At 42.0% G+C, this 24,642-nt stretch overlaps 3 protein-coding genes across 16 annotated transcripts; 1 reads left to right on the forward strand and 2 right to left on the reverse strand.

Moving 5' to 3' along the window:
* Positions 1–1,906: 1,906 nt before the first annotated feature.
* On the reverse strand, positions 1,907–11,950 carry LOC105940428 (uncharacterized). Of its 12 annotated transcripts, none has more exons than XM_076874172.1 (9): positions 11,795–11,918; positions 11,016–11,064; positions 10,197–10,583; positions 9,830–9,957; positions 9,121–9,181; positions 7,639–7,668; positions 4,017–4,135; positions 3,749–3,866; positions 1,907–3,618 (listed from the first exon to the last, which is right to left on the reverse strand). In XM_076874172.1, exons 3-9 carry the CDS (start codon positions 10,519–10,521, stop codon positions 2,645–2,647), a joined length of 1,755 nt encoding a protein of 584 aa, XP_076730287.1. In that variant the 5' UTR covers positions 10,522–10,583; positions 11,016–11,064; positions 11,795–11,918; the 3' UTR covers positions 1,907–2,644. The 12 variants fall into 12 exon arrangements, with proteins under 12 accessions (XP_076730287.1, XP_076730282.1, XP_076730297.1 ...); XM_076874167.1 differs by lacking the exon at positions 11,795–11,918 and adding an exon at positions 11,324–11,746; XM_076874198.1 differs by lacking the exon at positions 11,795–11,918 and having other exon boundaries at positions 3,156–3,292; positions 3,487–3,618; positions 11,016–11,741.
* Positions 11,803–24,102, forward strand: si:dkeyp-121d2.7 (uncharacterized). 3 transcript variants are annotated; one of them, XM_076874213.1, is made up of 5 exons: positions 11,803–11,960; positions 19,994–20,327; positions 21,458–21,759; positions 22,349–22,460; positions 22,597–24,102. In XM_076874213.1, exons 2-5 carry the CDS (start codon positions 20,015–20,017, stop codon positions 23,622–23,624), a joined length of 1,755 nt encoding a protein of 584 aa, XP_076730328.1. In that variant the 5' UTR covers positions 11,803–11,960; positions 19,994–20,014; the 3' UTR covers positions 23,625–24,102. The 3 variants fall into 3 exon arrangements, with proteins under 3 accessions (XP_076730328.1, XP_004545508.1, XP_012773102.1); XM_004545451.3 differs by lacking the exon at positions 11,803–11,960 and adding an exon at positions 19,383–19,557; XM_012917648.2 differs by lacking the exon at positions 11,803–11,960 and adding an exon at positions 19,383–19,557 and having other exon boundaries at positions 21,461–21,759.
* Positions 13,181–14,615, reverse strand: mif (macrophage migration inhibitory factor). Its single transcript, XM_004545450.6, has 3 exons — positions 14,424–14,615; positions 13,586–13,758; positions 13,181–13,441 (listed from the first exon to the last, which is right to left on the reverse strand). Exons 1-3 carry the CDS (start codon positions 14,529–14,531, stop codon positions 13,375–13,377), a joined length of 348 nt encoding a protein of 115 aa, XP_004545507.1. The 5' UTR covers positions 14,532–14,615; the 3' UTR covers positions 13,181–13,374.
* Positions 24,103–24,642: the final 540 nt, after the last annotated feature.

The raw sequence follows: 24,642 nt of genomic DNA on the forward strand, positions 1-24,642 counted from the left end.
ATGTCAATGGGGGAAAATTATTCTTTTCATTTTTTCATCTGCATGACATGTTTGGGGAGGAGGGCGCATTCACTGGGTGTCAGGGGGATCGTTTAAACTCCTGGTGGATTATGGGATGATGATGGAATGACTCTTTGGACCTACGGCAGGGAGGTGGCTGGAGGTACAGCAGTTTAAAGACAAATAATCTGAAAGATGGTGAGCACATTATGGCCTGATCCCTGCTGAAATATAGAATGGCAACACTATAATCATAATGACACTATATAGTTATTATTCTGTGCCAACTGTGAGAGCAATTGAATTTCTACCCAATCAGATCACTGGGCAAATGGACTATGGAGCTATTAAGACTTGGGCTGAAATGCCAGAGAGCACTATAGTCTAGAGCATATCTGCATATATATTTTGCCTTTATGCAAACCTTTTATCGCATAGTTTTAAAGCAGTAATGCTGTATAGTCTTTCCAGACTACTCAGCTGTTCATTTGTTGCTTTTACCCACTGGGGCAAAGCTGCTTATACCAGAAAGGGGATTACACATAACTAAATATACAAACAGAAAACACTGCAAAGCCTGTGTGACTGACTGCCTGTTGATGCAAGCACATATACACAACCCTTTATTGAGTCTATGTATAGATTTGGCTTACCATTTGACATTGCAGTCATAAATACAGTACTTAAACACTGCATGCCCCGAAAAGGACCGTAAGAGCTTGCAGCTTTACACAGTAGGGGGGTTCAATTGGCTCACATTAACAGCAGTTCACTCACACAGGCGCACTGGCCCTTATCTGACTCACAAATTCAAAAATACAAATAAAGTAAAACACAAAACTCCTCATGCTTGCTTTTCTCTTTGTCCTTTATAAGCTTCACTTCAGAATTGGTTGTTCACTTGTTACAAATGTCAGGATTTCTTTTCGTTTCACAACTGTGAGCACAAAACCCAGAGGGAGACACGGACACAGGTGACCTTTTGGGGGATGGGAGGTCACTGAATGTAATCTTTCCATGAGCAAAGCAAGGACTCAGCTGCCTGGGGAATACATACATACACAGAGGTCAGCCAGGCATCACTCAGCTCCTGAGATGAGACACGAACAAATATCCCATCAACCTCCACATAACCTACACACTTGAGGCATTTTTAGGCTTGTGCGTAAGAAGACATGCTTGAGGTTAAAGTTATTTAAGTTTGTGTTATTAGAACTAAATTCTGTCTTTTTTGCAGCCCTAAGCTACATGAAAGAGGCAGTAACTCAGAGAATATTTCATACCAACTTCGAGTTTTAATGGATTCTGATTTAACTTAAATAATTAAGAGTGAAAAATACTTTTTAACATTTTACATAGAATGAGACATCTGGGTTCTGTATCCACTCACTTCCACAATTAGGAAGTAACTTTTTCAGGAACTATATGGAGAGAAGAAAACACACACGGGGACTTATTATGGTGTTGTTCATAAAAGCATATGCAAATATAGTTTTATGAAAGGCTCAAAATCTTTCAGCACATCTTTTGAAGATATGGACTGGAGTAAAAATAGAATGGCCCCCCTGACAATAATTAAACTGCTGTTTTTGCACACTTTTAAAGCCAAACGGCTAAAGAGAAATTGGGTCTTGAGCACCTAAACCCAGTAGCTGAGGTACTCTCGTTTAGATTTTGCCTAACAAGCACAGCTTGAGAGATGGCACGATGACACAAGTGCGTGCATCAGGGAAAAAGATCTGAAATATAGGGCAACACTATCAAAATGTGCAAAGCTGTCCAAAGCTGTTTCTATAACTCTTTTGTGTGTTGGCACTGCCCCCTAGAGTCTGACAAAGACTTGTGCAGCGAAACTAAAACCAAACTCTGAAGTGAAGTGATTTTTCAGGCTTAGGAGAAATACAAGTTAATGCATAACTACGGTGTTTAATTTCACTTTGCAAAAACAAGATGAAAGGAAAGTACAGTTTTTTAATATCATGATTATGGACTTGTTGAAGGAACACATTTCCATTTTTTTCACAATACATTCAACTTAATGGTTTGAGGAGATAGGCAGTACAGGACAAATGTGAAGAAACAGATGTGCTATCCTACCTCTGCATGCCACATGTCCTAAGCTAATACCAACTAGTCTTTCTTTATTCGCTTTACAAAAAATATTATTATTATTATTTTGGAGTTTTGTCACATTAAATAATGAAAAGGTGCTTGGATTCATTTACCAACTGTCCACATTCAGGGAAGAACATCACTGGAAGATAAAGTCAGCCTGGAGAATCATTATTATTACATTTTTCACATCAGCAGCCAATGTTTCTTATTCTTGGAAAATCACATCTACTCATTTACAATACAGCAAAATAAGAAGCTTTCTTTTTGCGGGACCCAAAATTATAAGTCAAAACTGAAAAAAACATTTAGAAACTAACTTTGATTCTGTGGGTCAATAAATGCAGCTTAAACTTTGGATAATTAATTTAACACTTGTCTCAAAACAGAAACAAATAAAAGAAAAAAAATGAAGTATTTTAAACTATTTTAAGTGCTCACTAATACAGGCAACCTTCAAAGAAGTTTTTAGATTTTACTGTGCAAATGAAATTCAAAGTGCAGATCCATTTTTTTAATTTAAAAAATCTTTTTAAATGGGATTTGGGACTATGTCAGGCTCCTGCTGATTATCCATATAGTAGGGATCTCCTTGGTGGACTCTGTGATTGTGCACCCTAAGGTTTCCCCTGTGGGCAAATCTCTTTCCGCACTCTGTGCAAGCAAAGGGCCTCTTCCCCATGTGAACGTCCCGTTGGTGCGCTCTCAGGTTCCCGCTGCGGGCGAAACGTTTACCACACTGAGCACAGCCAAAAGGCCGCTCCCCTGTATGTGTGCGAGTGTGCACAGTGAGCTCAGAGGGAGTGAGGAAGCTCTTTTCACAAAACTGACAGGGATGCAGTCTGACTCCTGTGTGGCGCAAAAGGTGTCTGCGCTGGTGGGAGGGGTACGTAAAACACTTTGTGCAGTATGGGCAGGTGTAAGGTCGGCCGTTCCCTCCACTTGAAGCTGGATTGTGGCTAAGAGCGTTTGTGTGTCGTAAAGTGAGCAGCTGTGTATTAGACTGGGGTCGGAGAGGGTCTCTGTTTCCAAAATTTGTGACTCGCCGGGTGTTATTCATGGAGGCTCTCCCACCCCTTTCGTCTCTTGGTCTCCATAGTGACTCACCAGGTGGGGCTTGGGATTGATCCTGCTGGGCCCCCCTCTCTGCATTCTGGTTGGAGTTCTGGTTCTCAGGCTCCTGGTCCAGAAATGGGAAAGAGTTGTCATCATCTTCGTTACTGGTCTCATCTGAGCCAAAACCAGGCCTGAAGCAGGGCGCATCTGTGCCAGAGCTGCTGCTAGCTGCACCAGTGCAGCTGGTTGTGTCTGCCTGTAGGTTCTCCAGACTGGACACCCCACCTCGGGTGGTGTCCAACCCAGGTAACCACTCACCTGGTTGAGCTAGGCTAGGGTCAGGTCTGGGGGAGCAGCGCCCACTCTGGGAGATGGAGAGAAATGGGGCAGAGGCTTGATCCTGAAGGGGTCTGTGGTCTGCACCACGACTGCTCTGATCCCAGTGAGATACTGCAAAGAAATATGGAAGAAAAAAAACACCCACAATTTAGCTACTTTCAGCCTTCTCACTATTATTCTCGCTTTGATTATTTATTCTCATAGCTTCTCTTGTTTTAGCAATAGATTGTGACTTAGTTACATTTTGTCTTAGCTTGTGTAGCAGTCAGGGCATCAATCTGCATCTCGTCCCCAGCTGCGAGGCTTCTCTCTGGCGCTTGGGCTGTGAAAGACCCCAGGCCAGGCCGTGACCCAGCACGCTGAATTGAAAAAGTAAAATGTAGCTATAAGACTTAGAAAAGGCAGGGAAAGTTTAGCAGGTGAATGTTAAGAAGTCATAAAGACTTAATTGCTGCAGTTTAATAAAACAGGCAACTTCTGAATGACACAGAGGCAGGGGAGGGTCTGACCTCGTGCTTTACTGAAGCTCCATCCTGACCTTTGACCTCCTCCTTCAGTTTACCAAGGCTCTGGCTGACTCCTTCTACTGGGTCAGAATGAGAAGAGACATCTTTTCCCATATTCAGTCCTGTGCGAGAGAACTGTAATTTGTAACCATCTCTGGCACTAATTCAGTAGGTAATAGGTCTACATAATGATGAACACAACAGGTTCAATGGAGCTGATAACGGGATGAGCAGGTATAGATATGATGACGATGACCTGACGATGACCAAATTGAGTTGTTCATGAACCAGCTTGAATCAAAGACAGCTGTAATACCTGATCCTGTCAGGGTCTGTTGCCTCAAGCTGCCCTCTCTGTCTCCTGAGGACATCTCTCCTTCCTCGCTCCCTCCACCCTTTGCCTTCTGCCTCCTCTCCACTTTCTCCAGCTTACACCGGAGGATGGAGAGCTCCTCGGTTTTCTGCGCCAGCTCCGCCTGCTGTTCACACAGGCTGCTCTCAAAGATCTTGGCTATCTCGCACACAGCTGCTGCCAGCAGTGAGTCCATGACGGTGGCCAGCTGAGCATGGAAAGCGCTCCTCACAGACTCCATTGTCCTTTGTTTTGTGGATGCTGTTTTAATGACAACAGCTGGTTGCCACTGCTGTTTTCTTCTGTGGTTTGCCTCCAGAGGGAGTAGACGGACGACGTGGCTACCGCTATACACTCTGCCGTGGCATCTATGAACTGCCATGAGATGCTGCCATACTAAACAGCCAATTTACAGCATTACGCCATCAAACATTTATAACAGCTGCCAGCATTTATAACTCGATATCTACAATGTGTACTGCTTCATAGTAATGTTATAATAATCACAAAAACTCCTATATGGTTTATCACTTAAGCTACTGCTAGTGTTACACACGATGATGGCAAGCAATATGCTGTAATGTAAAAAGCCAGTTTGTATGGAAGAAGAGTATAAACATAGTTAACTTCAGTCTAGCGTTGAGAAACTGGCTGTGACCAGGCAAGGCGTTCAGTGCCGTTACACCGAGCTAGCTAACGTTACCTCCGGTTAACGTGTAAACACGGGAGCCAATCAAGCGTAGCCTTTACTATTCAACCCTGAAGCTCACAGCACAACTGAAGAAGAAACGACCAAAAGCACAGGACCGTAATGGCCGACAGTAGTCGGTGGGAAAATATCTTCACTGAGCATTAAAACAACACTCAATGTAGTTTTTCTTGAGCTAGCAGGTTGGTAACTGCGACGTGATCACCGCCGCAAGTCTCGCGATAACAAGGCTAAATGGTTCAGAGCACATTCATTTGTATTCATCGAAAATCCCTATTGCTGCAATTTGAATCTTCTATAAATTCATATTAAATACATAAATGACAAAAGGTATAAAATAGGGGTTTTATTTAAAAGTGACAACGATTCAATCTAGCAATTACAGTCCGGTTACAAAGAAAAAGTATAACGGGCTTGTAAGATCACCTATTACATATAGGTTAAAAAGAAAAACCCACACGACCAAAATAAAAACACATATTTGGTTTGGAGCAGATAAAAAGGTAAAACACATTCATATTTTTGTAAACTTGGACAAAAAAAACAAAAAACAGTGAACAAACGTACAAAATATATTTAGAACTGTATAAAAATTGCAAAGGTATCAAAACCTCAGAACAATGAAATGTTTTCAGATATAAAACAAGTTGAACCTTTAGAATAACTGATTTTTTCCAGTAAATACAGTCAACATGAAAAGCTCAAGCACTCAAGCACATCAGGCAATTTGGGATGATGTGAAAGGTCAAGTCGTGCAATTTCTCAAATTCCTGTTGACAAAAACAGGACAAGCTAAACACAAAACACCAAGAATGGCATTTAGCTCAAGTTATAAACAAGAACAAGAGGGTAAGCCTTTAAAATAGAGTTTAGCAAGCAGGGATCCATGTATCTTTCAGTATCCATTACCACAACTACTGCAGTCACTATTATGGTCAAAGTGCAAGTCTGCTTTAAGGTAATGTTGGTTTTACAGAACTTTTGAAGTACAGAACTATCCCAATTTATGAGGTATTTAATATATTTAAAACAAACCCAAACAAAACCAAAAACATCTTTAGAAGTATTTAGACTGAAATTCCTGAGGGTTAGTATACATTTGCACTAGCTTGAACCACTGCTTAAACCCCAAAATGTATTTTCATGTTATTAGTGAAAAAAAGTTTTAGGTGGATTAAAAAAAACTGTAACTCTTAGTTTAGTGACATTTCTTCATACCAATTTGTTGATAGCATACATCACCTGATTGTGGATTATTATGTTTTATGTATTGTTTTAAAATATGCCAGAGATGAAAGACAATCATGTAATTGTATTAAACAAAAACAAACAAACAGTACAGTTTAACTTAAAGCCACCAGAGACAAAATTCAGTGTTTCAATGTCCACAGTGGTACTAGAGGAGTCCTTTGGTTTAGTCCTCTAATTTTTACATTTAGACACATGCTTGTCATAAACTTCTTGTGAGGGTAATTGTTTCCCACACTTCTTGCACTGGATAGCTGCCGGTGGAGAGTGGCACTTCTTTTTGTGCACGTAAAGCTGCGCATTAGTACGAAACATCTCAGGACACCTGTCGCATTTTAGGGGTTTCTCTCCTGTGTGGATGCGATAGTGTTCAATCAAGATTATTTTGCTCCTCAACACCTTGTGACAGGATAAGCACATGAAGCCACGATTGTGCCGCACGCCCATTGTTTGCCATCTGGAGCTTTTCTTTGACTGAAGCCTTTCTTTGTTTTGCACAATTTCCTCACTCGTGTGTTTGCGGGGAGAAACTGAACCCCCTGTGTTCTCTTCGATCTCTTCTAAAGGTTTGGTCCAATATAGGTCTCCATTTATTTCCGTGTTTTGGTCGTTGTGTCTTTTCACCATGTGCAATCTGAGTGACTGAGCAATGCGGAACGTCTTTTGACAAATGCTGCATGAATACGGCTTTTCACCAGTATGAATCCGCATGTGCTCTATTAGCTTGAACCGAAAATCAAATGACTTGCTGCAGTGCGTGCAGGGGTACCTTCCCGCGTTTTTATTTCCCTCCTTATTGTTGTTGCTGCTTGAGGAACGGGTGCGCTCTTCACTGACGGCCTGTTTTTTGCTTGCCGTACGGTTTTCTCTTTTATCAGCTGGTTTGCCTTCAGAGCTGGCTGCCAACAATTTCTTGAGTTTTGCACAATTACGTTTATGATGTCTCAGTGTGCTCGGAAATGGGAAGATTTTCTTGCAGCCTCGACACGTCTTGTGTGATCGTACGTGCACATCTCGGCCAAATTCTGTATCGAAAACTTTTTTGCAAATCTTGCAGGAGTAAGCATTTTTGCTGCCACTTTCCATTGTTTCATGTTCTTTGGACGTGGACTCAGTTGATGCAGTTTTTCTTTCCCCTCTTCTGCTCTTCACTTCATTTTCTTGCTTTTGTCCTGTTAATTTTCTCCTCCTTCGTCTATGATGTCCCAAAGCAATTAGGTCCGGATATTCCTCTTTGATGTCATGGAGTAACAGTTTCACATCATTTTTAATGTTCTGAAACCAATGATCATGTGCTGGAAATCTTTTGTCCTTACCTGTTTTTTTGCTCTCTATTAAATTTGAAACTGTGAAGAAAAACATGGAAAAAATATTTAACATAACATGAATGTTATATGCCAAACTGTGCATTTGCATTTTGAAATAAACTAATGCAAACATTTAACTGATATCACAAGCTGAGCACTGAATAAGCAAATATGAAGGGGAAAATGGTGATATTTCTTACACTTTCTTATTCCTAGATCAGCCAGATTGCAGACTGGTAATACACATCCACATGAAGAGCTGCAGCTTAAATTTTATAAGGGAAGGCTTACTTGGGAAGGCTTTGTGATTTATTAGTACACACAAGTATATTTGGAGACTTATTTGAGCATTTTTTTTAAGAAAGCAGCTTAAAGTATCTTTTATTTTAGCATACAATTGGTTCTATTTAGTGTAAACAACAATCCCATTGTTTTACAAGCATTAATACAGGATCCTAAAACTTGGAACCTTCTTGTACTTTTTGATCTTAAATCAAAAGCACATGCAAGCAAACCTAAATTTGAATTCTGTTTTTATATAAATTCTTTTCTCTCAGACCATTCAACCCCACAGGGCTGCATCTGAGACAGTAAAATCTAAAACTCTCTTATGCACATCTACATATCAAATTAATGAACAAGCAATTTGAATCCATCAAATTCTAATCAGTCTTAATGACAGAGCTGTGATACCCAGCTAACTTACAGACAACATTTTTGCCTATTTTCCATCCTTACTTCAAATAGGTTGAACTTTATAACAACACAGCAGCTCTTTTTAAGTCTTAATGACCAAACATCTTTAAACCCACGCAAACTCAAATTGCTGCTTTGTCTTTAGGAGATGTGTTACTTTCAGCTTGTATTATGTACTTAACATCTTCACCTTTTCTCTGTAAAATCAGTTGCCCTGATGTCAGTAGACTGGTTCGCATTTCTTACTGGTCACACTCTGTCAACACCCACCCTTTCATGTGAACATGCTGATAGCTAGATTGTGCCAACTTCTTTAGTTGACAAGCACCTTCATGTGACTGCTTAGCTTGATTGCCCAGGTTGGGCACATTGGATTTTCTTTGTATTGCACACCCCAGTTCACTGTTGTGACACGTCTCTGCTCTTGAGAGTTGCACCAAGTTATAGGGCCACTCCAACCAGATCCAACAATAGATGGGGAACCGGTTCACATGCTGCTACACTGAGCTCAGTGAGGGTGCAGATCAGAAAAATAATAGTATTTCAAGTATGGGGCAGTTCCAGTTCAACCTCAGGATGACAGATTCACTGAAGAGACAGCTAATCATGCTGCTCCATTAATTGGCACAAGTAATTAGGCAAAATTAAATATCTGCTGAGTAGAAAACTATAAACAGATCTGATGATTCACTGAAACTTTTGCTCACAACACCCACCAACAATATTATCACATGGAAAACAGAGGCACGCTGTCACTTCTGGCATGAAATAGTAAATGAAAGAATTAAGACTCACTTCTACTGGATCTCCTGGCACTCTTTCTTCTCTGGTTCAAGTCAATGTCACAGCGAACTCCCTAAAATATAGATATACATATAGATGATAATCTCCAAAGACTAACAGGGCAATTTACAAGTAAACGAAATGCTCATGGAGCTGTGTTTGCATAAAGAGACAAACATCATCTGAAGAATTTGTTTCTTTTAGTTTTCAGCTAAAGTAAATAAGTAAAGTAAATAGATGTAACAGAACAGAAGAGTGCAGTAAACATTTTAATTTTTTATCAAGTCATTAGGAGCCACAACATCTTAGGTGAACTTGCACAATTTCAGTATGCATTTGTAAATTTCGGTTTGATTTAAAGGTTTAGCTATTGTTTATATTAGTTTCATTTTTAAAAATGTGTTTTCACCACTTAGTGAAAGTAATAATAATGCACCAGTGTGCATTGCATGCCACCTCATATGATTATTAAATACAATTAGTCAATCAAAAACATTTGATAACCAAACAAATTTGTAAATTCTCATCTTACAAACTATGTAGCTGTATACACATCATTGCACTCCTAAATTTCAGTTTTCTGTGAAACGTTGTAAGCGAGCCTCAAGTCGTCACAAAACGAAGATGTTTTTTTTCCTCTTCTGAAAACATAAAAGTCAAGTTGCAGATTTCTCTGGTGGTTAAGGATGCTACATCCACAGTTCTACCTTCAACTACATACCTCATCCTTGGGGATTGTAATATGACACAGAGGTATGGACAACGCCCGTAGTCGTACACTGGGACACACAACTTCATCTGGTTTGGTCACTGTCTCGTAGCCCAGAGGAGAACACCAGTCATCGGGTACTGCACAAACCAATGCACGAAAATTGCAAACATGCTTAAAGTTAAGCCAGGCAACTGTTTTACTGAGTAAAAATAATCTTGCAACAGTCTACCAAGATTAAATCAAATAATCAATTATGATCAACTCTGCACACGCACTCCACCACTGCCCTGGAGGTTATAAACAGTAACACCTATTTGTTCATAAATGTCATTTAGTCATAATGTAGTCAAAGAAGTAACTACATTTAAAATTATACCTTCAAAATCAATCTCAGGGACCTCAGAAGACTGTCCTGGAGTTTCAGTGACAACTTCAACCTCTGTTTGCGACGGATTCGTCTGGATTTGATTCGTCTTTACCTGTCTTCCTCTTGCATCCTCAAGTTCTTTCAGCTTTAGCTCTGCTGTCTGCAGCTTTATTTTAAGTTGGGTGACCTCTTGTCCTTTCTGTGCCAGCTCCATTTGATTGTCATACAATGTGTTTTCAAAAATCTTCATTATCTCAAACACGGCTCTCCTCGAAATAGATTCCATAGCTGTGGTCAGCTGGGCCTTGAACCCTCTTGTTAGAATGTCAGACATTTTTGAAAGCGACTTGCAGATATCCTAGTATCATAAATTTGTGTGTGGTGGTAGCTTCACTCCTAAACACAGGGATTAGAGATGAAGTTAGGTATTCTTACAAGCTTTACATTAATTATGACAGCAATTTAAAGTGTATATTTGCTGATAAAGTCTCCTCTCTGCCCCATAACTTTCCACCTAATGTTATGGCGCTAAATACATAAAAGAGTATTTAGGTGGAAATGATAAGTAGGTCTGGACTTAGAACAGGACTTACAAACAGCAAATATACACGTTTTTATTCCCTTATTCCCATCTGGTAGAGCAACTATCATTCATAACCTGATTTAGTTAAAAAATACTTTTTTTTAAAAAATATCACTGGTGGATGTATTTTTAGGTTGTTTATTTTATTCATGTTTACATTTATTCCATTAATCTGTATGGAAACCATCACATGTTGCAACAGAAAGATTTAAACTGCATTTATTTTAGCATGCAAGTTTAGTTACCTAGTAAGACAAGTAGTTCACTCTCCCGTATTTCCTTAAGGAAAAAAAACTGAACAAAAACAGCAGTAAAAACCTAACCCAGACGGTTAACTACATTTGATCACCATTCATAAACAGCTATTCGTAAACCACTTCATTTTTACTATAAGCCATGGTGATAGATTAAAACCCCGGTTCAAAATTAACGTCGAACAGACGAATAATCACTATTACAACGTGCATGCGTCATTTTATCTCAAATATAACCACTTCAGAGAGGCTACTGTTAACACATGGCGGGTGATTTCCTTATCTATCCAAATACCTACAGTGCGGCACAGTGAAACTCCTTCGAGGCTTGACTTTCTGAACTTCGCCTTCAACCCAGAAATTTGCTAGACTAGAACTAAAGAAGGAACCCGATTATGGCGCCTAGATACCAAAATCGTGTCTTAAATTGGTTTTGCGTTAGCTAATGTACATAAACCTAACATATTCAGCCGCCATTTCGCTCAAGAGAAGAAGAAGGAAACGGGTACGTCACTGCTACGTCGGTTTATAGTAGAAAAAAAACCCAAAGTAATCATGGATTTATTAAAACGCTCAATATTTTTGAAGCAAGTGAAAATTAAATACATAAATATACAGTTAATAACAGACAGATATTTTCCGTTCGCAATATTTATATTTTCTCGCCATCTTTGGTATCAAACGTAGCGGCTACCATGGCAACCATCTAATACAGCACGAGCCGGTCTATTCGTCTGCTACATACAACACTAACCTGCTTCTTTTTTTACCTGCATGCGAGAGAAGCTGTTTTTCTGTACCTGAACTACTGAATTGAACCAATTAGGGACAGCAAAGACACTGAAAAACACAAGGCCACAGCTTAACCTGATATTTCCTGACTGAACTTTTCCCGCCGCGCAGTGATATGACGTTTCCTCCCGTCACGAATTTCCGGTAGGAGTTCGTGACATTTATTATTTGTACATTTATTTATTTTTAATAGTTTTGTGTTTCGTATCCATTTCAAAAAGTGTTTTGACTAATATTTGGCTTTTAATTTTAACCTGGCATTCCGCGCTTTTGACAGTTTTTAAGAGGCGATATATAAACTGAATTATTATTATTAATATTATTATTATTATGAGAATGCAAAGCATCAAGCTGTGTGGAGATATTTTAACCATGCTTGAAGAATTCACAGATAAGCCCCAAAATAACCGCTAGACAAAGTTAAATACAATCCAAAACCTGAGAAAATTAAACCCTTTCATGAATGCCTGATCCCCAAATTAATGATTTATTTTCTCTTTCTGCAATATTCAGTTTGAAATACAGAAAAGGAAGCAGACTGTGCAGGTTTACAGTGTCATCACTGACGAAATATTTACTTCACAAACTCTTTGTACAACTGAGTATTGTTGATGACAAAGTCTATCCATTTATGACCAGAGTATACCCATCTTCTGTTGTCTGCTTCCAGCAGGATTATGTGCCATGTCACAATCATCTCAAACTAGTTTCTTGATTGTGACAGTTAGAGATTCTCGTCATGAATGCAAATCTCACAAATATGCACCGTGTGATGATACGTCAACATGGGCCAAAATCTCTGATGTTTCCGGCACAGTGTTGAATCTATGCTACGGAAGATTAAAGCAAATCTTGCCCAGCCAAAACGTTGCATAGATTTTTGTAGAGCTACAGCAGACTGAACAATCTACACTTGTATGCACAGCCTGAAAACAGCTTAATTGTCATGCTTGGGTACATGGATATATACAGTTAATGGCTTGGCTCCTATGGCCTGATGATGAACACTTCAAAGTGAGTTTTGTATGAATCCGTGTATTTCAATAATACTTAATATGTATCCTGACAATATACCTGATACTTGACCAGGCACAATGACAAGGACAACTTGCTTAGCTCATTAATGGACAACATTTTCAGAGCATTAACACTCAGTAGCAATTAGTTTACAGTGATAGTTTCAAATGGGATAAACAACAATTAACAGATGGCTTGTCTTTCACTATCATGCAATCGTAATATTTCCCCTGTGCCGTCCACATAGTGTTCCAGTCAAAGTAAGATTCCATCACAGCTCCCTGACTGCTCTAACACATACCTGTCAGGATCCTTTTTCATTGAAAACAAAGGAAAACAGAAAATCATTTATGGTTTATAGGATTTGCTTTATTGCATTTAAATGGGAAAGTTATAGTGCAATGCTAAAGAGTCTGGATAAGTGCTTTTAAGGTAGTCAGTATTTCTACAAGTGGATCACCAATTGTCTTCAACTCATCATTTAGTCAGTTATAAGTTCCTGTAGGAAAATTCTGGAATGATCTTTTTTTTGACCTCCATTTCAGCCAAAGGTTGTGCTGTTCCAGGCCACATTGGCTGCTTCCATGTCCATAAAGTTAATATACATCCTGAAATACACAAGAGAGAAGGAAAAATAGGTCAATGAGAGTAGACACTGACAGCCAGACGGGGGTGGGGATTGCTTCTGTAACCATGTTACTTTCACTCATCAAATTATTAAAAATGTGCTGGTTAAAGTGTGTCTTTGGTACCTTTCAGGAGAGATGCCCAGGTGTTTGTTGAGCAGTCCACACAGCAGTTTAGAGTATTGCCTGTTGGCAGCACCACTGATCTTGCCAATGCTGTAGAGGAAGCAGAGTGCGCAGGGGTCTCCCTTCCCTCCAAACATCATCATTTGGTCAGGGTTGATGTGCACAGATACGTACTGGTGTGTACAAGACAGAAGCACAAAACGGTGCAAACAAATTTTAAAACAATTAACCAGTGAAGGCTGTGGATTTTTGAAAAGTTACCAATATCTTCATTTATTTTCCATTTCTGTACACAAGTAGAGAATCTCTATAATATATTTTAACATTGTCGCCTATGTAGCACTTAATTAAGCACTTAATTACAGTCTAATAAAGAAACCATAGAATCGTCTGATTATAATTCAATAACATGATGACTCATGTTATTGAATTATATTTATATATATATTTATTTTATTTTGTTCTCATCATTGATGAGAATAAAATGTCTGTCTCCTTTAATGTTGACTATTTATGAGTAGGTTACTTGATTATAAGAGTATTAATGTGACGTAATGAAGCGCCATCCAGATATTCTTATGGCCAAGCTTGCATTTGAAGCGGGTGAGTGATCCAACTCCACCGATCAATGATCTCCCAGCGCTGGCAGTCTACACACTGTCTGCATAATTACACAAGACAAAGCCAGCCTAGTTTACCGAGTGGAGCTCTATATAATATGCTTTCATCAGAGAAGTTAAATCTAAACATGCGGAATTAAAGGGGACAGCCATTGATTGATAGTTATGACGTACAATCGCGTGAGGGTAGGTGGAAGAATGAGCGCGTGCCGGCCTACCTGTGCAGGTTTTCCCATAGCTTTGGCCAGCTCCTCTGTAGCCTCGGACAGGAGAGCTGCCGGTACATCACCTCTGGCAACATTGGTGTTCACTACAAACATCGGCATTATTGCAACGCTTCTCTCCCTCAAGGTGCAGCGGCTGGTATTCTTCGCCTTCCTGCTTCTTCTTCTTCTTCTTCTGGTTGTAGGGTTGGCAACTAGCTTGTAGACGCATTACCGCCACCTACCAGACTTAAGTGTTTCACAATTACAAAAGTCGCTAATGGCCCTGCATTAATAGCAACACATATTTAAACAACTTCGGCCTCTTACAACTCACTATGGGCCTTTTCCTTCTCCACCTCTCTCATTGAGATTTAATTCAATTTTATTTACATAGCGCCATATTATAACAGTTGCCTTAAGGCACTTTATATTGTACGGTATAGAGAAACCAAAGACAACCCCAACAATCATATGAACCGCTTTGAGCAAATACTTTGGAGACAGTGGGAAGGAAAATCTCCCTTTTAACAGGAAGAATTCTCCGATAAAACCCGGCTCAGGAAGGGGGAAGGAGGAATGGGGTGGGAGGAGGAAGAGAAGACAAAGACACGATGTGGAAGAGAGCCAGAAAAACTAGTTCATGCATTTATTATTTCTCGACTGGACTACTGTAATACATTATTATCAGGATGTCCTTAAAAGAAAAAGGTGAAAATCTATGCTATGCCTTCTAATGATATTGCCCAAGGGTAGAGTTGGATGTTCAGAGGACTGGAGGAGCCAGGGATCAAACCACCAACCTTCCAATCAGTGGGTATACCTCCTGAGTTGCAGCCGTCTGGCTGCAGGTTAAAGACTTTTTTTTGTCTCTGTCTTGGTCTCCTCGCGACTTTGTCTTAGTCTTGACTCGGTCTTGGTCTTGTCTTGGTCTCGATACCCTCTGGTCTTGGTATTGTCTTGGTCTTGGTTTAGGTGGTCTTGATTACAAGTCTACCTAAGGGAAGCATGTGTGATGCAATTGGAATTGGTCCTAGCACCCTAAAACCCTGTGGAACTCCATAATTAAACTTACTGTGTGAAGAGGACTCCCCATTTACATGAACAAACTGGAGTCTATTAGATATATATGATTGAAATCACTGCCGCGCAGTACCTATAATACCTGCAGCAAGCTCTAATCGCTATAATAAAATATATGATCACTGCTGCACTGAGGTCTAGTAGGACAAGCACAGATTTGTCCACTGTCAGAGACCATAAGCAGATCATTTGTAACCTTCATTAAAACTGTTCCTGTACTGTGATGAACTCTGAAACCTGACTGAAACTCTTCAAATGAACCAAATAGGCTATATGCCTTGTCTCCCATCCGTCCGTCCATCCGTTCACTTCCGCTTATCCTTTTCAGGGTCGCGGGGGGCGCTGGAGCCTATCCCAGCTGTCATAGGGCGAGAGGCAGGGTACACCCTGGACAGGTCGCCAGTCTGTCGCAAGGCTAACACACAGGGACAGACAACCATTCGCACTCACATTCATTTGCACATTCACACCTAGTGACAATTTGGGTTATCCAATTAACCTATCCCCACAAGCTGCATGTCTTTGGACGGTGGGAGGAAGCCGGAGTACCCGGAGAGAACCCACGCAGACACGGGGAGAACATGCCTTGTCTCCCAGTTCTTCTAAATCTTTGTGACTATCCCACTTTTTCCTTGCTAACCTTTTCCTTTGAATTCTTTCCTGTATTTCCTCATTCCACCACCAAGCCTCTTTATCCTCTTTTCTCTGTCCAGAGGATAGATCAAACGCATTCTTCAACATTTCCCTCAGCACTATAGCTGTACTTTCACAGTCATCTTAAGTGTCTTAACGCTTCCTTAATACTCAGAGCCTGGCTCAACTTTTTCCTGAACTCTGTGCAACAGTCTTCCTTCTTCCGCTCCCACCAGTTAATCCATGGCTCTGCCTTCACTCGTATCCAAAGCCATTTTACAGACTACTATTGAATGGTGTCTAGCTACATTCTCCCCTGCCACCACCTTACAGTCTCCTGATTTAATTGAGATTGCACCTTTTGGATGTGCTTAGCTTCCTCCAATCTTATACATCAGCTAATGTTCCTTGCTCTCCTTAAAGGAGGCACAGGCATTTACATCCTTTTCAGAAAAACCCCCACTAGCATCTGTCCTTTTGCATTTCTCTTCTTATCACCATACCTACCCCAACCCTCCTTATCACCTCTGCTTCCACTGAAGTCTACTCTCTCCATCCTGTGGAACACTTTCTAATGCTTCATCGAACTTACTCCTTCTCCTCTGAAATTTTGCACCATCTTTCCAGCTGGGGGGAATCGTAGTTATTTTTAGGGTTTTTTCCTGCAGTTTCAGGCTCGTAGGCAGCTTAAGAAATCTTCTGTCTATATCTCAGGTTTTCATGAAGAAATAATCTAATCAAACTGACCTCCTTAAGTATTTACTTTCAAGAATATTGCTCCATGAAATCTAGAAGAATGTATCACTTGCATGTCTACAAACACAGAATTCCACTTATTTGCTCCATGCTAAAATTTGTCTATGGGTTTTCTTCTGTATGTGTCTTAGATTCGGTCCTTTTGTGTGGCACTTCATTACTGTCATGTTCTGATTTTAGGCACATCAGACACCAGTGAAATTCTCAAAAAAATGGGCACCCTTATCCTTCTCCACAGATCTGTCAGTGTCGATTTAAAAATATCTTGCATGTCTCCTCTTTCCACATCGATAAAACTCAAGTACTAAATGAATGCTTTATTATTTCTTTACCTGAGCTGCAGTCAGTCAATTTCTATTTTCATGTCCACATTGTGACTGAAGGCCATAACAAAGCTGTATGAAAATAGCCAGTTGTCACATGTTCCCATGCTTCTTGCCACTCGATCCCCTCCTAACACTTGACTTCTTTCTTCCTTCTCATTTCCAGGGTATCTTTAAGGTTGGTTTTGATGAGTCTTTGTCTCCATGACCTCTGAACTTCAACAAGTAATGTTCTAGCAGCTGTTTCCTCCACACAGTGGCATCTATCCTGTTTCAGCTTGAAGCACGCGCGCGCGCGCACACACACACACACACACACACACACACACACACACACACACACACACACACACACACACACACACACACACACACACACACAACTAATGATCTTACAGCCCTGAGAGATATGAGATCCCAAGCCTGGACAATATGATGATGCAGATCCATAAACCACACTCTCATACTCAAGATCTAATTAGGGCAGCAATATCTGCACTCCATTCTGCTCCTAAAATACATAATGTTTATAACATTTTCTCATTTATCTGCATCACTCTGTGTGTATATAGCAACTTTCCATGTCACCATGCGCTTGCAGGTGAGCATCAAATTGATGTGCTTTCTTTCTTGTTAAGAACATTATCTGTGTTTGTTTCCACAAAAATTTGATCTCCAATTTCAGTGCTGCTAAGTGATGACAGACTCTTATCCCTCTGTCAAAGGATATGATTTAAGATTATTTTCCAAAAATCCTTATTTCTGCATCATTATTATTATTATTATTATTATTATTATTACTATTATTATGCTAGTCTTATTTTTAAATTTAGGCAAACTGATTTACAAATGTATTTTCAAACAATGAAACAATTAAAACCCTTTAAAGTGACATGAACATGAACATGAAAAACTTTAGTATTCTACTATGCTAACTTTGTCGTTTTTTTCTGCAACTGGTAATGCAATTGTATACGCACTTCTGTCTTAAAACTACTAAACTATGAACAGAGGTGGGAAGTAACTAAGTACAAATACTTCGTTACTGTACACTCCCTACATTTTTAAAGAAATATCCGCACATCTGCTACTACTACTTCTACTACTTACATTTTCTAACAGACTCTTACATTTGGTTCATCTATAGCGTTTATACTCGGGAGTTAAAAGTCGGTGGAAGGAGTGCATGTGTTTTTGTTTGCGATACTTCAGAAACTGTCTAGCGCTACAGAAGAGGAGACAGCATGAAGGGAGTTACGTTTTTATTAAGTAGTAATTTTAAATCCAACTTTTCTGTCAGCTGTGTGCATTTTGCAGCACAGTCTGTTGCTAGTTAAATACCAGCAGATGTATTTCACAGAGAGACAAAAGAGAGAGCTAACTTGTAGAAAGTTAGCTCTCTTTGATATAGAAAGATGCAGAAAGATAGACAGAAGGGGAAGAAGACAGGTTATATGTAAGGGTAAGGACTGATAAACTGAAGATTTAAATCTTACATATGATGTCATCATTTTCAATCACGCATTGGATTTGTATATAATATGCTGTAATAAATTATGTATATTTGTTTTGTCCTGCAAAACAAGCTAAGCTGTACTAACTTTGTGTTATTCAAATGTTGCATGAAAATACTGGGTAGTTTTGTCCACGATAAACAGGTTCGTTTGCATTAATGTGGTGAATTCACAGCAAAGCTCTGTGTTGGATTGGTGCACAGTGCCTGTGGTGTTCATGGTCAGGCTTAGGTTGCATCAAGTTGCAGAGATGAATTTGCATTTAAGCTGATGATGTTCAGGCTCATTAGCTGAATTCCAACTTTATAAGCAAAAAGTTGTTTCAGTAGCCTACTTCAACTTTTACTGGAGTATTTTTTAACCTACTGCTCAACTTCTGCTTAAGTAAATAAAGTCTGTACTGTCGCCACCCCTGACTATGAAATTGAGAAGAAAACGTGTGCAATCATGTGACAAATGGGTCGTGCTAAAAACAATAATATCAAGCGGAAGCTCTTCTGTATCCTTATGTCTTTAAAAAATCATCACCACTGCTGAAATTATTATATAAAAAGTGGCTTGTGAAACCTGAGTGCTTGGTATTTCCAGGGTGCGGCTGCTCTTGAGTGTAGCGTAATTACGGTACCGGGCATGCGTAGTGTTCTCAAGAATTAAAAGCAGTGCTGGATGAGGCGAGAAGGGAACTGGCAGGGAGAGAGAGAGGGCAGAAGTTGGATGGCGCTATCCTTTGTCGCCGTATTTCGGCACACAAACAGCTGCCGAGCGTCTCCGTGATCCGTGAAATTACACCCTTGCCGCTGTTTCACGCCGTGGTGGCTCCTCGGTGTCATCCGACAAACGGTGCGTATTCAGGGCTAAACTAGCCAGTCTGCTAGCACTTTCCAACGTTACGGAGAGGCTGCTGCTCCAGCTGTACTTTAACATTAATGCACGCACAGAAGCATTATAAGTTTACTAACAAGCCGGGCTGACGGGGGTTGTGATTTTGGCGTCGATTAACCAGCATCGCCGCCTTGGCACTGCACAGATTAACCGGGCAGGTATAGTCTTTAATTAAGTTGTAATAGAGGCGGAATGACCGTGATGCTATTCACGGAGCCCTGTCTCATTTCACTGCCGTAATCATTTAGGTTTATTTTTTAGCAGCAGGTTAGCCAGTAAAGTTAACCAACAGCTGCTATGGGGGAGAGTTGATCACACGATCGAAAACTTTTGCGATCATAGCAGGAAAGCTGTGTTACAACTGATCACGAACTGTGTGTGAAACCGTCATCAGATCTGCAGCCCCGCGGACAGGATGATGGAAGAATCGGTGACCACATTTGAGACGCATCTGACCGCCGTCATGGACAGCCTGATCCGTGCCTCGGTGTGCGAGATCACCAAACTCTTCCAGGAGACAGTGAACGACTACCTGGTGGAGCTGTCCCTCAACAGGAAGGAGAACGAGGCTCTCAAACTGCGGCTGAGGCTCACAGAGAGCAAACTGAGAACCGAGCGCAAGTACGGCATGGGCTGGGCTGCCAACCGCCGCAACGCCGGGCTGGTGGCGGCAGCAGCACCGGTGGAGGAAGCTGGAGGCCGGCAGAAGCGAAAACTTGACGTGACTCGTAAGTATTTGCTGTGTGTGGCGACTTGGAGCTTTTCTTCCTGTTTACCTTTAGTTTGCATGATGTATACAGTTCAATGGCAGCTTATCAGCACATCCTGCAGTATTTCCCTATGATTGTGGCTTTAACGTGAATAACAATGTGAATGCTATGCAGTCTAGGTGCAGTTTATGTGAAGACGCACTTGTTTTGTTGGAAAACCATCTGGCAAGAGCTGATCTCTCCCTCCCTCCTCCTTCCTCACCCCCCTTCCTCCTCCGCCTCCTCTTCATGATCGCTCTCCCTCTGTCCTTCACCTCCCCCTCTCCTCTCTCCACTGCATTCTGTCCCTCCTACTCCTTTCGCTCTTTCTGCATTTGCTCACTCCCTCCTTTCCTCTCTTCCTGCCTGGTTCCTCTCCCCCCCACCTCCTTCACTTCTCCCCGTCTCCCTCCAACTCTACCTCCTCCCCTTCCCGCTCCTCTTCTCCTCACACCCTCTTCTCCTTTTCTTATTCTCCCTGCCCCCACCTCCTTCTGCTCTGCTCTCTCTCTACTTCATCACGTTGAACACACACACACTCCCCCTCTCCTCTCCTGCTTCTCACCACCTCCACCACCCTCCATAATTACACACTCCCTCTCCACTTCTCTCTCTCTCTTCCTATCTCATCTTTTTCAACTCTCCATCCTACTTTTATCTTTTTCTCCTTCACCGTGCCCTCCTTCTTTCCTCCTCTTCCTCCTGCCCCTCTTTTGACCCCCACCAACTCCACTTCTTCCTCTCCTCTCCGCCTCTCTCTCACTCCTCGCTGTCACATGTTTTTCTCTCCTTTCCGCTCTCTTGTCTGTCCTTCCACGCCCCCTCTCCTCAACTCGTTCATCATGCTCACTCCTCCTCCGCCGCCTGCTCCCATTGCTCTCACTCCTGTTCCCGTCTGCATCTCCAATCCCCTCATCCTCCTCCTCTTCCTCGTCTCCCACTTCTCCACCCTCTTCTCTCCTTCATCTCTCCCTCCCCTGGCCTTCCAATCACATCCTCCCACCTATCTCTCTCCCCCTCATATTTCATTTGCTGTTCTTCCTGCTTCTCCCCCTCCCCTTCACTTTCTCCTTCCTCTCACCTCCTTCACCACCCTCCCTTCTCCACAGGAGGCAAGTCAAAAAAAGGCCCAGCAGCAGCCTATGGCAAAGCGTGGCCTGGAGGTGTGTGGGAGGAAGGAGGAGGAGGAGGTGGTGGCGGTGCTGGTGGTGGTGGAGGAGGAGGAGGAGGAAGTGGAGCAACTGTGGGCATGGTAGCAGGAGCGGGAGGAAGAGGGGGGAAGGAGGCCAAAGATATGTACCTCATCCAGTTCCCCCGGGATGAAGAAGACGAGGGAGGGATGGTGGAGGAAGAGGAAAGGGAGGGCAGCCTCAGCGGTGAGGGGGAGGAGAAGGCCAACATCAAAGAGGAGGTGAGGGAGACAGGCTTTCTCAGAGGAGGAGTAGGAGGAGAAAGTGGCACAGCATCTCTGCTCTGCTCTGCAGCTTCATAAACACTGAGAGAGCATGTAGACACAGACAGACAATAATAATACAGAAAGAGTTTTGCTCAAATTCTTCTTCTATCAGATCACTGCAGAGATATAGTGGATAAAGTGAAGCCTATTGATTTGATATTTAGCTTCCAGAGGAGCCAGGAGTGGGGCTCTTCATATCTCATGCACAGCAAGCTTTTAGGGAGAAACACTACTGTTAGAAAAGCTTTCCACCACATCACCAAGTGGCAGGACGCTGATCCACTCTTCATTTCTCTTCTGGATTTGAATATTCAAACCATGCATAATGTGCATAAATTTGCCTCCCTGCTCTGTGAAGTCTTTCACCGCTTGAAAGGAGTCCTTCACCTAGCTGTATCTTTATTTCAGGTGCATTGTAAACATATCATGTGGAAATTTAACAAGCTTTTTTAGAACAAGAGTAAATTTAATAGTGAATGTCTCATTGTACCTGGACTCAGTCGATTACCCAGTACAGTAGCTCTCTTTCTGCTTCTCTATGCAGTTGGCCCAAACAGAGGGTTATCAGCCTGCCTCTCTCCGACTAATCAAGGAGGCTTTGAAGATGCATCCGCCCAATCAGAACCTCCACGCTGGCTCCAGAACCCCGAGTGAAGGTAATGAGCCCAGGACTCACTGAGTGAGGGAGGGCAAGTTAGAGAAAATGTTCAGAGACCAGTACTTGAAGGAAAACGGAAATGATTGCCCACACCAGCTCGTTCACTCTCTCCTCCTCCTTCTGTTTCTGCTCAGGAGATCTGTCAGACCGTCCCCCGACTCTTCATCCAGGGGAGAGTGAAGAGGAGAACTGGAAGGTGGGCTCTGCAGAACCATCAGAGGGAGGAATGACCATGGATGAGCTGAGGGGCCTGGAGTCTGCGTTAAGGGCCGAAAGAGGCCGCGAGCAGGCTTCTCAACATGACTCAGAAGTGGTTTGTGGGTCCGAGATCAGCTTGGCCCCTAAGTACATTGGTCTCGATGGAATGGAGCAGGATGGAGAGCTGGAGCCTCAGCCACCCACTCTGCACAAAGAGGACCAGATAGGACAAGGCAGGGTGAAGGAGGGCGAGAGGTTGGGAGTGGCTGGGGATGTGGAGCTGAGGTTAGGCTGGTCAAAGAAGTTAAGAGAGAGCGACTCAGCTGCGGTCATGCCTGTAGAGGATGTGGTGGAGCACGGAGAGTCGGAGCATCCGCCCCACCTATCTGCTCCGGGGAGCGTCTGGGAGAGCGCCGGGGAAGAGGAGGGCGGCGGGGACCTGCTCCACTTCTGCCCACAATGTGGAGGAGGCTTCACTTCGGAAGCCGAGCTGGAGGAGCACCCGTGTCCACTAGGTGGCGCCCATTTACAGAGCAGCGGAGCAGAGGACAGTCTTTTCCCTTGCGCTCACTGCGGCAACACGTTCAGCCACGCCTGGGCTCTGAAGAACCACGAGTGCGCCTGCGCCGCCGAGCGGCCGCACTGCTGCGAGATCTGTGGGAAGCGTTTTACACACTCACGGTCGCTGGAGCGCCATCATCTGGTGCACACGGGTGAGAGGCCGCACCGTTGCCAGCACTGTGGACGCAGCTTTAGTCGCCTTGGTAATTTGGAACGGCACCAGCGGATTCACACAGGTGAACGTCCATACGGCTGTGAAGCATGCGGCAAGCGCTTCAGCCGTGTGGAGTACCTAAAGAGACACCAACTCATACACAACAGCGAAAAGGCAACACTCCAGTGCTCCAACTGTGGAAGGGGCTTTAGTGATGTGGAGCAACTGAAGAACCATCAGTGCTTTTAGAGGCTTCACAAGAAACTCAGTTTAGGGAAAGAACAGTGGTTTTTTTTTTAAAGTTTTTTTTATGGTTGTGGTAGAATTTAGCTGATGAATGTGACTGTTACAATCTCATGTCTTTCCCTGTGATTATCTTTAAGATAACAAAGCACATACATGGCAGACTTTGGTCGAGTAAACAATGAAGGCACATTTTAAAAAGCTGGCAGGAAGGACTGGTTGGTGTTTTTGTGTTGAAAGAGAAATAAAGTCAGTCTCTGCCATCTAGCCATTTTAACTGGAAGTATTATTATTTGTATGTACGTGCACAGCCAGGACTTATTTATAATGATGAATACATCGTTCATTCATACCTCTTTATCAGTACGTTAAAGCTGATGGCCTTGTTTTCTTTTTTGGATGACATAATTGACAGTTTGGTATTTTGTATGTTTGTGTTTTCGTCACATTGCTAGAAAATAAACATCTTAATTCATGAGGAAAAGTTTCGAGTTAGTGAATAATACGCCATAAAGCTTTTTTGTGTGACTACCTTCATCATAAATTTTAATTTTCAGCCATCGCTAGGCAACATTGTCATTACACATTCATTCAAGGACTAAAAAATTTGCTGTTCAAAGAGCTGCTGCTTTTTCAGAACTTCTTGTTAATGATGGCTATCAAATGGAGATGCTCGCCAGCCACTTTATTAGGTACACCTGTTCAGCTACTTGTTAATGCATGTGTCTAGTCAGCTGACTGGATGCATTCATGCATGTCAAGACAACAAATTCGAACCAAGCATCAGAAATGGGAAGAAAGATTTAAGTGACTTTAAACGTGGCGTGGTTGTTGTTGTTGTTGTCATGTGGGCTTGTTTGAGTATTTCAGAAGCTGTTTATCTACTTGGATTTTCCCACACACAACCATCTCGAACTATCTTGTCAATATGGACCAAACCCTCTGACGAGTGTTTCCAGCATCTCCCCACAAAGTTGATTCTGTTCATCTGGACGTAGCGGTTTCTGTGAGAGAAACATTTCAT

The sequence above is a fragment of the Maylandia zebra genome, linkage group LG2, assembly GCF_041146795.1.
Source record: "Maylandia zebra isolate NMK-2024a linkage group LG2, Mzebra_GT3a, whole genome shotgun sequence".
Taxonomy (NCBI): Eukaryota; Metazoa; Chordata; class Actinopteri; order Cichliformes; family Cichlidae; genus Maylandia; species Maylandia zebra.